The sequence below is a fragment of the Rhinoraja longicauda genome, chromosome 2 (genome assembly GCF_053455715.1).
Source record: "Rhinoraja longicauda isolate Sanriku21f chromosome 2, sRhiLon1.1, whole genome shotgun sequence".
Taxonomy (NCBI): Eukaryota; Metazoa; Chordata; class Chondrichthyes; order Rajiformes; family Arhynchobatidae; genus Rhinoraja; species Rhinoraja longicauda.
Window position 1 is genome coordinate 51,709,314 of NC_135954.1, and position 14,571 is coordinate 51,723,884.

Sequence of the window (14,571 nt, forward strand, 5' to 3'; positions counted from 1 at the left end):
GAACAAAGGCAAATGGTATTTAATCCTGACAATTTCGAGATGATGTATTTTGGGAGGGCAAATAAGAGTACAACCACATAATAAATGGTAGGGCCCGAGGGAGTGTTGATGAACAGAGTGACCTTGAGTACAAGTCCATAGATTCCTGAAAATGGCACCAGAGATTGACAACAGGGCAGAAGGCATATGGCCTGCTTCTCTTCATTGGCCATGGCATACAACATAAGAAGTGTGATGTCACATTCTAACTTCATAAAGTATTGCTTTATGGGGAATGCGAATCTGATTATTACTCTGCAGAAAGGATGGCATTTTGCTGGAGAAGATGCAGAAGAAATTCACCAGAATGTTACCTAGAATGGAGCATTTCAGTAATAAGGAGAGACTGGACAGGCTGGGTTTGTTTACCCTGGAGCCAAGGAGGCTGAGGGATCTATGTAAAATATTGAAGGCAATAAACAGGTTAGATAGTAAAAATCTTTTCCCCCATGATGTAGATTGTTTCTGACAAGAGGGCATGGATTTAATGATAGAGGTAGGGAGTTTAGAGGGCATTTGAGCAGGATATTTCACACAGGGTGGCTGAAGCCTGGATTGCACTGCATGAAGGGAAAGTGGAGGCAGATACTCTGATGAAGATGCATCTGGTCAACTAATTTAATCGCCAAGGCATGGAACGTTACTGATCTAATGTGAGTTAATAGAATTACTGTAGACGGCATGGACACGGTGGGCCGAATAGCCTGTTTCTGTGCTGTACAACTCTACGACTCTCTCTCTGCCCCTATGACAGAGTGGTTTCAGTCCATGTGTAAGAAGGAACTACAGATCTGATTTAAACCAAAGATAGACACAAAAAGCTGGAGTAACTCAGCGGGACAGGCAGCATCTCTGGAGAGAAGGAATGGGTGGCGATTCGAGTCGAGACCAGTCCATTCCTCTTCATGAACTGGGGACAAGGACAGGGGAAAGTATAAATACAGTAAAAAGATATACCTTCAGAAAAGAGATGAGGAGGAATTTATTTAGTCAGAGGGTGGTGAATTGGTGGAATTTATTGCCCCAGATGGCTGTGGAGGCTGTCATTGGGTATATTCAAAGCAGAGATACATAGTTTTTTTTAGTAACGGCATCAAAGGTCAAGGGGAGAAGGCAGGAGAATAGGGTTGATAGGGAAAGATAGATCAGCCATGATTGAATGTTGGAATAGACTCGATGGGCCGAAAGGCCTAATTTTGCTCCTATGACATATGAACTGAACCAAGTTTCTATCAGAAATTATCTGGATGGCATTTCCATTCAACACAGAATTACAGTTTCATTCTAAAATCAAATTCAAATAGTGAAAATCATTACCTGTCAATGCCATAAATGTAGACAACACCCACCATCTCACAGAAAGCGATAACCAGTAGGGGGATGGAACCAGCATAGGTATCAAACAGAGCCAGCCAATAGTTGCCAGAATTTAAGATAAATATGAATGCAATGAAAAAGCTCACCAGACAAACCAGGCCTGTAAAAGAAACCAGATGCATTTGTTTTGCTCAAATTAGTGGAACAGATAGGCAGACCTTTCACCAGATAATGGGAAGAAATGTATCAATAAATAAAATGTGGGTTCAGTGGTTATAATCCCTCATCACCATTTCCATCTGTGATAATACGGCTTGCAGAAATAACCTGCACTCAGGATCAACTGGGATTTTGAATGCAGTTAGTTGCATGCTTTAAAACCTTAAAGGATTTTTTAATCAGATTGAACACAGTCAGATGCAGTGCAAAGCTCCATCCACTCTGCTCCCATGGCAAGCTTCGTCGGTAGGGGCATCTGACTGGAAATTGGTGGAGTGTTTTCTGCACAAACCATCCTCATGCCTTTTTGAGTAAGATTGTCAATGGAAAAAAGTATTGTGCTGCAACATTATGCTTTTCTAGAAGGGGATTGATAGAATTCTGTTTCACACAGTTCTCTTGCTGAACCTGAGGGGTAAGTTTTTCCACACAGAAGGCGGTAGGTGTATGAAATGAACTGCCAGAGTAGGTAGATATGACAGGTACTATAACACCATTTAAAATACATTTGGATGGGCACATGGATAGGAATGGTTTAGAGGGATATGGGCCAAACACAGGCAGATGGGACTAATATGGATGGGGCATCATATTCGGCATAGGCAAGTTGGACCGAAGGGTCCATGCTGTATGGTTGTAAGACTCATGACTCTAAGTAGTAAGATTATTTGGTAAATACAGTATATCTAAAAAGAAATCATTGTTTTGAGTAAGTGAGTAAGTGCTTACCAGTTACAAGTTCCTTGGGCCACTTTTTTGGCAAGATTTGTAAATCTTCCAATGGAACCAACACACCTTCTATGTTCCCAAACATTGAAGAAAGGCCAAGACAAAATAACATAAGAAAGAACGCGATGGACCAAATGAAAGAGGCAGGCATTTTTGTAATAGCTTCAGTAAAAACGATAAAGGCCAATCCCGTGCCTTCGACCCCCTGCATAAAAGGAGATTAGAAATGTTGAATAGGTTTGGAGCAAACACTAGAACTTAATAACCCATTAATTTGGTTGCACATAGAGTTGAACAGTTCCAGCTCAGAGCTCCACAGCCAAATACTGACCAGCTGCATCTCCATTGTGGTATGTGTGTGCACATGGGCAAATGTTGCTTCTTGTGCAGATTACAGAATTAATGTAGCTCAATTGGTAACACCAAGTAGTGCCACGTAGCACAGAAAAAGAAAATCAATGGGCTAGCTTTATGTTCTGTCATTTTGAAATATACTAAATAGTTGTGATTTGGCAAAGTTGTTGAGTGGATTACATTAATTCCCAATAATATTAGGAGGCTTTTAGTTTGGCACATGAAATGCAAGGCATGGAGGGATATGGATCAAGTGCAGGCAGAGGAGACTAGTTGGGGTTGGCTTCAGCCTCGGCACGGATTTGAGAGGACCAAAGGGCCTGTTTCTGTGCTTTTCTCTTCTCTTTTTAGTTTAGTTGATAAATACAGCGTGAAAACAGGCCCTTCGGCCCACCGAGTCCACAACGACCAACGATCACTCATACACTAATTCTATCCTACATACTAGGGACAATTTTACAAAAGCCAATTAACCAACAAACCTGCACGTCTTTGGAGTGTGAGAGGAAACCGGAGCACCTGGAGCACCTTGTATACACTGGAATTTAGAAGGATGAGGGGGGATCTTATTGAAACATATAAGATAATTAGGGGATTGGACACATTAGAGGCAGGAAACATGTTCCCAATGTTGGGGGAGTCCAGAACAAGGGGCCACAGTTTAAGAATAAGGGGTAGGCCATTTAGAACGGAGATGAGGAAGAACTTTTTCAGTCAGAGAGTGGTGAAGGTGTGGAATTCTCTGCCTCAGAAGGCAGTGGAGGCCAGTTCATTGGATGCTTTCAAGAGAGAGCTGGATAGAGCTCTTAAGGATAGCGGAGTGAGGGGGTATGGGGAGAAGGCAGGAACGGGGTACTGATTGAGAGTGATCAGCCATGATCGCAGTGAATGGCGGTGCTGGCTCGAAGGGCTGAATGGCCTACTCCTGCACCTATTGTCTATTGTCTATTGAAAACCCACGCGGTCACAGGGAGAACGTTCAAACTTCGTACAGACTGCACCCGAGGTCAGGATTGAATCCAGGTCTCTGGTGCTATGAGACAGCAATGCTACTGTTGCGCCACTGTGCCGCTTATGTTCTATGTTGCATCTGAATCCGTTAAGATAATAATGCTTTCCAATTAATAAGGGGTGACTAATAATTCATGTACATGTAGAACTACATGAAGATATTAATCTATGTACACTTTTTTCCCCCATGGGTTCTCCTGGATGATCGTACCATGCATGAGTACCACAGGTAGCACAAAAGAGAAAATAAACAGAGTACAGCAGACAGTGTTAGAGTTGCAGAGAAAGTTTAGGTTAAAATAGTGTGAGTATCACGAGGTAAGTTGGAAGATCAGGGATACAGGGATGCATATGGGAGATTCATTCAAGATAACAGCAAGGAAGAAGCTGTTCTTGAATCTGGCAGTATATGGGTTCAAGTTTGTATGGTTCCAAGGATAGTTTAAACGAGTAGAATGCAATGGAGGAGGTTTACCTGACGCAGCAGTTCCTGCAGGTCACAATGTTTCAAATTCAGCTCATCTACTCTTGTTGGGAAGGTATTGTTTAAGGTCTGAAACACATCTGCATAGTTCTCTTGGGTCAAATATTTGTCTGGTATATCAAAAGCATTGGTCAAACTCATGATATTTCTGCAAAAAGAAAAGAAAATGAGACACAGCAATGGATACTTTAGTCAATAATCAAAGTTACACAATTCTTTTACAACGGACGGTATCCGGAAATCAGATTTCACTCATCTTGATGCATTGAGTTGAGTTTAGTTGATTGTCACGTGTACCGAGATACAGTTAAAAGCTTTTGTTGCATGCTAACCAGTCAACGGAAAGACAATAACATGGTTACAATTGAGCTGTCCACAGTGTACAGATGCATGATAAGGGGAAATAACCTGAATAAAAATGGTGCATCAAACCGACGACATGTTTTGCCCTAATGCATTGATCATCAAATGAAAAATGATTGTAAACTTGAGACCACCTTCTTTTCCTATTTACAAGCAGTAGAAACTGATCTGCAACTTTGTAAATGGTAGCTGCTTACTAAGCTCACGGATGCCTCACTATTCATACTCTGCCCTCTGGCAATCAAGTCAGTGCTGTTAGGATTCCGTCCTCCTATCAAGAGAGAATGGAGTAAAGGAAGGATGAGGGGAAGAAAGGGAAGAGGGGAAAAAATAGGGAAGGATGAAATTGGAAAGTAACAGCTTTAACACAGTGGGACAATTTCTAACCACAAACTATTTCTACTGCTGGATTTCCCTCAATTCGAAGATTGGGCAACTTACAACCCAGTGGTATGAATATTAATTTCTTTAACTTCAAGTAACCTTCCCTCTCTCTCCGTCCCTCCCCCACCTTAGTTCTCTGACTAGTTTCACTGTCCTTCTGATTAATGTTATTGATTTTATGCCTCGTTGTCATCTTCCCCTCAGCTAACAATGTATCATTCTGCATTTCATTGATCATCGTCTGCTTTGATCTGTCGTTTTCACATTATACCCTTCCACATCTCTAGTCTCCCTCTCCCCTGACTCTCAGTCTGAAGAAGGGCCTCGACCTGAAATGTCACCCATTCCTTCTCTTCAGAGATGCTGTCTAGCCCGTTGAGTTGCTCCAGCATTTTGTGTCTATCTTCGAAGATTACTATTGGTCACAAACTCAGGAAGACAAGCAAGTTAATTGCTACATAGTAGCCAAGAACGGATGCTGGTTAATACACAAAGTGACAAAGTGCTGGTGTAATTCAATGGGTCAGGCAGCATCTCTGAACAGCATGGATAGGCGAAGATTCCGGTCGAGACCCTTCTTCAGACTGATTGTAGGGGGAGAGAAGAAAGCTAGAAAAGGAGAGAGGGAGGACAAAGCATCGACATAGGCAAGGGAGGCAGATGGTTGGAATAAAGACCAGAGATAAGAACTGAAGGTGTGCATCAGGTTTGAAGCATTGCGGATTGTGAAGCCAGAGGGAGCAAGTAAGGGGTAAGAAAGAGTTGGAAATGTTAGAAGATTTAAATAGTTAGAATCACCTAAAACTGGAGAATTGAATGTTCATATCTTTCGGGTGTAAGCTAGCCAGGCGGAATATGAGATGCTGTTCCACCAGTTTGTGTGTGGCCTCACTCTGGCAATGGAGGACGCCCCAGGGCAGAAAGGTCAGCGCGGGAATGGGACAGTGGGAAGGGGTTTTGAAATGTGATGTAACACTGCAAAATAATTTTTCTTGCAAAATAATCTGTGCTATTCCCAAATAACTTACTTGTCAAAACAGGTATCAAATTGCTCTGTTGCTCGAAAACCAATAATGGAATATATTACTGTGGCTGCATATACCGATGTGAAACCATTAATGATGGAGATTAGCACTGCATCTTGCTCACAATTGTTGCTGAGGAAAAGAATTAGACAGCCATTAAATATTCATCGTTTTAATACAAATGGATTGTCATTCACTGATCACTTAGTAGTCACATGCGATTCTACTCACTGAACAGAATTATAGCTGGAAAAGGATATAAGTCCACCAAAAGCTAAGGAGAAGGAATAGAATACTTGGGCTCCAGCATCCAACCAGGTGGTTGGATTTGCCAGCTCTGTCACCTGTAAGTCAAAGAAAGAGATACATAATTATTTTCACCAAATATGGATTTGACATCAATAACTTTTGGCTTTGTAAAGGGCAAAATGACTACGTGAAGAAACAGACACCAGAACTTTATTTTGGGCAGCTTACAACTCAGCTGTATGAATAATATTGATTCCTTTAATTTCAAGTAACCCTTGCTTTCCCTCTCTCTCTGCCTCTCCACAACCTAGTTCTCCGACTAGTTTCACTGTCCTCCTAATTAATTTTACCAATTTATATGCCTCGTTGTCACCTTCCCCTCAGCCAACAAAGAACTCTTCTACATTTCCTTGATCATCGTCTGCTTTGATCTGTCCTTTTCGGACCTCACATTGTCTTTGTACTCTTCCATATCTCTAGTGTCCCTCTCCCCGACTCTCAGTCTGAAGAAGGATCTCGATCCGAAACGTCACCCATTTCTTCACTCCAGAGATACTGCCGGCCCTGTTGAGTTACTCCACTGTCTATCTTCAGTGTCAACCAGCATCTGCAGTTCCTTCCTACATACTTTTGTCTTTGTTGACATTGAGATGGGATGTGGTCACCTTCTGGAAATGTATTAACGTCATATACATGGGGGTCCTTTGAGCAATAAGTGAGACAGAAAAAAATGCAAATAGTTTATCAGGATGTAAAGATGGAAGGCATTCAAAGGAGGAAGGAAATCAAAGAACGAGGGGTTGGTGCCAGAGTGGTGGTGGAGGCAGATACGAAATTGCCATTAAAGAGGCTTTTAGATAGGCATGCGGATATACAGGGAATAGAGGGATATGGATCATGTGAAAACAGAGGTGATTTGCTTATTTTGGCATTATGTTTGGCACAGATATTGGGAGCAGAAGGGCCTGTTCTTGTGCTGTGTTGTTTATGCTCCAAGATGCACAAAAAGATCATATAGTCAAATGAAATATTTTGAAGCGAGTGTAGCAATTAGATCCTTGCTGCATCTAGGATTCCAGGAAGTGAATGGAAGAAAGGTTTTAATGCTGGGAAAATTCTAATTGAAATTCAGGTCTGTGTAGTGCAAAGTTATATATTATTTGACTAATAATAAACTAAATCCAGGTTACAGTCAAATAAATGTTATTTTACTGGACTAATAATGATCTAAATTTAAATTTGAGAATATAAATTCAACTAAAATTAAACATGGAAATATTTTTAAAAAATATCAGCTAAAAACAAACCAATTGGATTGTTCCAAAAATTGCAGTGGGTCTCTAATATTTCTCAGCAAGGATGATTATTTTGTTTTATATGTCATTCCAGTGCCGTATCTGCCTCTTAACTGCTATCTTGGTTGAGGTCAGCTTTGAGATGTTTTAAACATGGTCATCCCTTCCAACATCAAACGACACATTTTGAGAATTAAAATTATTACCGCACTCCCATATTTATTGTTGGTAATAAATATTGTAATAAAAATCACTGACATCAAAATCTCACAAGAAATGAGAAACAATAAATATTTACATTTGGTGTAAAGAGAAATATTATGCCATCTACAGATCCTTTTAATGTCAGGCCTCGTATCAAAAAGATTGTAAGTATCAGATAAGGCATGGTAGAAGTAATATACACAGCCTGCAGGAAAAGAAAGAAGATCAAATCAGAACAAACAAGTTAATTTACACACTCTTTAATATCTTGCAATTCCCATCAATAAATACACACATTGAAATCACATATTGTTCACACCAAATTTTAAGCTGCAGTTATATAATAGCTGTGGCTTATAAGTGCGGTATGAGCAATGCATTAACATTTCAATCAAAATATCAGAAATAAAACTAATGCATTCTCATCAATAATGAGAAGATTGTGAGTTTCCAGTAATTATAGAGGCAGAGATAGATTTTGCAGAAGCATCTACCTAATTGAGTCAAATGCATCTCAGAAAGGAAACTTAATATTTGGCTATACATGACTCCAGTGCCATATCTCCCTCTTAACTATTATCTTGATTGGGGTCAGCTTTGAGATATTTAAAACATTGCCATCCCTCCAACCTCATAGAGTTGTTTGATTTTATAACGCACGTGTGATTGAAAACTTTAAAATGTAACTAGCAAAGAGGGCCCGTTGGGCCCGTCCCCACACCCCCCATTTTCTCCTCCCCCTTCCCCACTCTTACTCTCCCCACACCATGGATTGAGGTTTGGAGGAGGGAATAGGGGAAGAAAGGGGGGGAGGGTGAGGAGAGATGGGGGGTGCGAGGTGTGGAGGGGGGAGGGAGCTTGGGGGGAGAGAGGGGGGGGGGGGTGAGGGGGGGAGGTGAGGATGGAGTGAGGGTGGAGAGGGGAGGGAGGGGGACCTCCCCTTTTCCCAGTCAGCTCTAGCTCATCTCACAGGGGTATTGTGACGTCACACACTGAAGGCCTTCAATAAAAGGCTTAGAAAAAAAACGTTTTATCTTTTAAACCTCTTTAACTTAAAAAATATACGACCGAATTAAATAAAAAATCTTTTTCCAGTAGCGATCAGCGTGGCCATTAAGGCGGTGCAAAAATTGTGGCGCTACGGTTTACCGTTTTTCCGAAATCAGCCGTAATCAGTGAAATATATATATAAACATATGTACATATTCACAAGATCTGAGTTTTAATAGTATAATAGAAGAAGATAGATGGCACTGAACAATTCTCACACATGGCCCTCCATTATTAAATATTCAAAAGGTATGTAGGATAGAACTAGTGTACAGGTAAGCCCGAGTGTGACAAAATTTACATGTTCTCCTCAGGACTGTGACATTTTTACAATACAGGTAAAATAAATATGTACAGTACCTTGCCAGTTGTTTCAATGCCTCTAATTGTGCATACATACAGCACCGCCCATGCACAAATAAGACTGAGTAGCAGCCACCACTGGATGGTACCTGAATCACTGATACCGGAGGATATATTTAATGTTTCTCTGTACCAATAATAATCTACTGGAGAGCTCCTGGCACATTCATCCACATATCCTATCAAAACATAATAAAAAATAGTAGCCATCAATACTATTCCTGAAATTGGAGTTCTGCAAATAATATTCTTGTCAGTCCTAAAAACCGAGCATACAGATTGTCTCCTTGGTGCAATTTATGTCAAACTATAATCATCGTTAGTTGTGGATGGAGTACAGAAAATGTCTTGCTATTGGGAATATAAGGCATTTTGTAAAATCCATCTTTACCTGTACCGTTGGGTGCCAATGGGCAGCTCTTCCAAGGTAATGGCTCTTGGAATGAATTAAAGATGTACCACATAACCAACGCTATTATGCTGTTGTAATATAAACCCACCAGGAATGAAACCAGCATTGATGCGATACCTGAGAAAACAAGTTAATATAAATTATATGAATACTGCAAAGCCAACAGGCGCTAAAAATCTATTTCTAAATCAGTATAAATACTATTTTTAAAATGGAGGATATAATTACACTGCAATTTATTCAGATCATTGTTGAGGAATTGTATGCTGGCATTTTAAAAACTATTGACTACATTTTATGGAGAAAGGTGAGCCTTTGAAGTAAACAGGATTGTTTCATATTGTGTTCGGAATTTTGAATTTCAATTTCAGAAAGTATATATTTTCTGATGATTCCTACTAACTGCCGGGAATCTATGCAGCCCCCACATTATGGCAGTATGGGAAACGGAAATTCACTCATATGGAATTCACAAATCACAAAGATAAAATCTGAGATAAAGAATAACAATTTGCTCGCAAAATTTACATGAGAAAAAGTAAATAAAAAAGCACAAATGTCTTTCTTTTTGACTTGCATTTCTCGATGCATGTTGAATTGATATAGCTTCTCATTATGGAAAATTGCAATATGGATAGTTTTGTAGGAACGCAACCATTCCCATAATGCAGGGTTGCCTGTTTATGTACAGTGCCCTCCATAATGTTTGGGACAAAGACCCATCATTTATTTATTTTCTTCTTTACTCCACAATTTAAGATTTGTAATAGAAAAAAATCACATGTGGTTATAGTGCACATTATCAGATTTTATTAAAGGGTATTTTTATACATTTTGGTTTCTCCGTGTAGAAATTATAGCTGTGTTTATACATAGTCCCCCCATTTCAGGGCACCATAATGTTTGGGACACATGGCTTCACAGGTGTTTGTAATTGCTCAGGTATGTTTAATTGCCTCCTTAATGCAGGTATAAGAGAGCTCTCAGCACCTAGTCTTTCCTCCACCTTTGGAAACTTTTCTTGCTGTTTATTAACACGAGGACCAAAGTTGTGCCAATGAAAGTCAAATAAGCCATTATGAGACTTCATGAACAGAAATACAGAGGCTACACTGCAAGATGCAAACCACTGGTTAGCTGCAAAAATAGGATGACCAGATTACAGTTTGCCAAGAAGTACTTAAAAGAGCAACCACAGTTCTGGAAAAAGGTCTTGTGGACAGATGAGATGAAGATTAACTTATATCAGTGTGATGGCAAGAGCAAAGTATGGAGGAGAGGAACTGCCCAAGATCCAAAGCATTCCATCTCATCTGTGAAACACGGTGGCGGGGGTGTAATGGCCTGGGCATGTATGGCTGCTGAAGGTACTAGCTCATTTATCTTCATTGATGATACAACTGCTGATGGTGGTAGCATAATGAATTCTGAAGTGTATAGACACATCCTATCTGCTCAATTTCAAACAAATGCCTCAAAACTCATTAGCCTGCAGTTCAATCTACAACAAGACAATGATCCCAAACATACTGCAAGCAACATAGGAGATTTTCAAAGCCCAAAAAATGGTAAAATCTTGAGTGGCCAAGTCAATCAACCCATTTGAGCATGCCTTTTATATGCTGAAGAGAAAACTGAAGGGGATTAGCCCCCAAAACAAACCTCGCAGAGCATCACCAGAGAAGACACCCAGCAACTGGTGATGTCCATAAATCGCAGACTTCAAACAGTCATTGCATGCAAAGGATATGCAACAAAATACTAAACTTGACTACTTTCATTTAAATGACATTGCTGTGTCCCAAACATTATGGTGCCCTGAAATGGGGGGGGGGGGGGGGACTATATATAAACACTGCTGTAATGTCTACATGGTGAAATCAAAATGTATAAAAATGGCCTTTATTAAAATCTGACAATATGCACTTTAACCACATGTGATTTTTTTTTTCAATTACAAATCTCAAATTGTGGAGTACAGAGGCAAATAAATAAATGATGGGTTTATTCACAAAATGCTGGAGTAACTCAGCAGGTCAGGCAGCATCTCGGGAGAGAAGGAATGGGTGACATTTCGGGTCCTTCAGACTGAAGAAGGGTCTCGACCTTCTCTCCCGAGATGCTGCCTGACCTGCTGAGTTACTCCAGCATTTTGTGAATAAATCGATTTGTACCAGCATCTGCAGTTATTTTCTGATACTAAATAAATGATGGGTCTTTGTCCCAAATATTATGGAGGACACTGTATTCATATATAAATATTGCTCTGAAATTGTCTGCCATTTAATTCTCCATTCTACTCCTTATCTGACCTCTCATAATTTTGCCCTTCAGTCTCTAACACTGTACTAATGAGACTTCAAGGAACACCATCTCATCTTCAAACTTTGCACATTGCTGCCTGCAGGACTCAACACTGAATTCTATACTTTTGAACCATCTGCCATTCTAGATTTGTACCTCAGATTCTCCCATTCTTTTTTTTTCTTCGCCTTTCTGTTATTTCACATTCCATTGACCTTCTCTATTTACATCTCTATGAGGCACACATTCTGATTTTCATCAGCTTTCACTACCTGCTTTCAGCTTGGCATGCTTCCCACTTGTGTCGTTCCATCTCTCCTCATCTCCACCCAATCTCTAGCACTTTCTTTAGGTTCCTCTGCTCCTTCCCCACTTTTTCTGCAGCTTTCGGTTTGTTTGATTTCTACCTTTTGTCAGCTGAGGGCCACTCATGTTAATTTTATCTCTCTCTCTACACATGCCAATCTGCAGAGTATTTTTTGATTACTTGCAAATCATTAATTTTTCTAAAATATAATTGTTTTGCTTTTACATGTGTGTGCAGAATGAAGCCCTAGAATGACAGTCGTATCCTGTGGAGAATGTGTTTTACAAAGGTTGATATTTTCAATCATATTACTGCATTAGCAACAGGAATGCTCGTCACTTACCCACTCCTTTCAAGCAAGGGTGGATAGAACTCCAGACCCCCACGCTGCCTTTCCGCAGTCGTTGACCAATGGCAAACTCCAGATGCAACAGTGGGATACCCTCCAGCACCAAGAGGATGAGGAATGGAATCATGAATGCACCTGGCAAAGAAGAAACATTTATTGACGCATCATAAACATAAATGTGCACATCCATAAAACAAAGTGCTGGAGGAAGTCAGTGGGTCAGACAGCAACTGTAGAGAGACACAAAATGATGGGGTGTCTCAGCGGGATCGGCAGCATCTCTGGAGAGAAGGAATAGGTGACGCTTCGGGTTGAGACTGAATCTGATGAAGTGTTCTTGACCCGAAACATCACCCGTTCCTTCTCTCCAGAGATGCTGCCTGTCCCGCTGAGTTACTCTAGCATTTTGTGACTATCATCTGTAGAGGGAAACGGACAGAGAGCATTTTGTGTCAGGACCCTTCTTCAGATTGATGGAGTGGAGAGAAGATAGCTGGCAGAAAGAAGTGAAGGGAAGGGATGAGGCAAGACCTGGCCAATGATAGATGTTTTCAGAGAAGGCAGAGTTGACTAGCAGATGCACCAGGTGGGGGTGGAAGTGACAAATGGAGAAAGCAAAAAGATGCAAATAGTGGGATCTGATAAGGAAGAAAGGTGGGGAGTGAATTATGGAACCAGAGGGAGGAATGGTGGGTGGAAGGAGGTGGATGTGGGGGGAGAAAAATAGGGAACCCAGAGTAAAAATAGTTGGTAATGAGCAGACGAAAGAGATGGAGGAGGGGGGTTGAACTGTTACAGAGCACAAATGAAGAAGTCAAAGATGCACAGAAAATGCAATATGTTTCGGCAGTGTTCACGGTAGAAGCACTGCCTACATCAGGGCTCAAATAGCCAAATAGTTTCAACAGAAATTCATCCTTTATAATATTACCAATCTTTATTTAGTGTTTGTTTCATGCTTAGGTTTGGAACAAATCCATTTGGCACTAAAATTACCCAAAACTCATTCCACCTTTTAGCAATGCAGTCCAGTTAAATCAAAGATTTATAAAATTTCAAGTGGGCGATATTGTTCAATGCCAGTTAACTAAATGGTCAGTGCAATGTTTTATTATTAACATCCCAGAATGTGGCATTGTGCTGCAGTCTAAGAACCAGGTCCAAGCAGACAAAATGAAGCAGGAATAGCAATTCTGAGTCTGAAGACGGGTCTCGACCTGAAATGTCACCCATTCCTTCTCGCCAGAGATGTTGCCTGCCCCTCTGAGTTACTCCAGCATTTTGTGTCTATCTGAAATAGCAATTGATGGTACAAGTAGGATAAAAGTAGGCCACACATACCAGTTTGCATCAGATCCATGTTTACAGTGACATGATTGGCAAGTGGATCACCTTGTGGTACCATGCTACAAACCCTGCAGAAACACAGTCCCTCCACCTGATCCAGTGCAGTGCTGCGTATGCACACAGCCCACACTTGTGACAGGCAACCAGACTCAACTACCTCTGCTAGCAGCACACTTCCTGTATAACTTGGTGGGTGCTTCATACAATTGTGTCAAACATTGTTTTGTTTTATCTCAATGGGAAGTGGTGAAGGCATTTCATGTGCCCATTCTGGCCTATGACAGTATAACCTGTCACAGTATCAATGCACATATTTTTGTTTCCTACCTCATTTGACTGAGCCAGCATTCCCCAGAGCTGAGAAGAATGAGAGGAGATAGTGCTGAAACGTGCAGAATTCTGCAGGGTTTTGCAGGCTGGTTGTAGTGATAATGCCTCTCTAACTGAGGTGTTAAACCCAGAGTCAGAGCCTCAGATAATGTGTATCATTGGAATTCTCTATCCCAGAGTGCTCTGGATGCTCATTGAGTTCATTCAATGCAGTGATCAATAGATATCTGGATGTTAAGGGAATCAATGGATTTGGGGAAAACGCATGAAAATTGAACTGAAATACTTGATCAGCCATGTTCTTAATCAGTGGTGGAACAAGCTTAGAGTATATGGTCTACTCGCGTTCCTAGTTCTTAAATCCTTACATACGCTGGTATGTAACAAACAACATTAAACATTCCAGTTTCCAGCTACTCGTAATCCAATTCTACTG

At 40.7% G+C, this 14,571-nt stretch overlaps 1 protein-coding gene across 1 annotated transcript in view; it reads right to left on the reverse strand.

Annotated features, from left to right (window-relative positions):
* The window catches only part of LOC144606415 (sodium-dependent neutral amino acid transporter B(0)AT1-like), a 36,016-nt gene that overhangs the window by 7,449 nt on the left and 13,996 nt on the right, over positions 1-14,571 (reverse strand). Inside the window, exons 2-10 of the mRNA XM_078422476.1 lie at positions 12,453-12,593; positions 9,478-9,615; positions 9,084-9,265; positions 7,768-7,878; positions 6,157-6,269; positions 5,929-6,057; positions 4,145-4,301; positions 2,305-2,509; positions 1,357-1,516 (exon numbers count right to left, since the gene is read on the reverse strand). Coding sequence (XP_078278602.1) covers positions 1,357-1,516; positions 2,305-2,509; positions 4,145-4,301; positions 5,929-6,057; positions 6,157-6,269; positions 7,768-7,878; positions 9,084-9,265; positions 9,478-9,615; positions 12,453-12,593 — 1,336 coding nt within the window. The remainder of the gene's footprint in view (positions 1-1,356; positions 1,517-2,304; positions 2,510-4,144; positions 4,302-5,928; positions 6,058-6,156; positions 6,270-7,767; positions 7,879-9,083; positions 9,266-9,477; positions 9,616-12,452; positions 12,594-14,571) is intronic.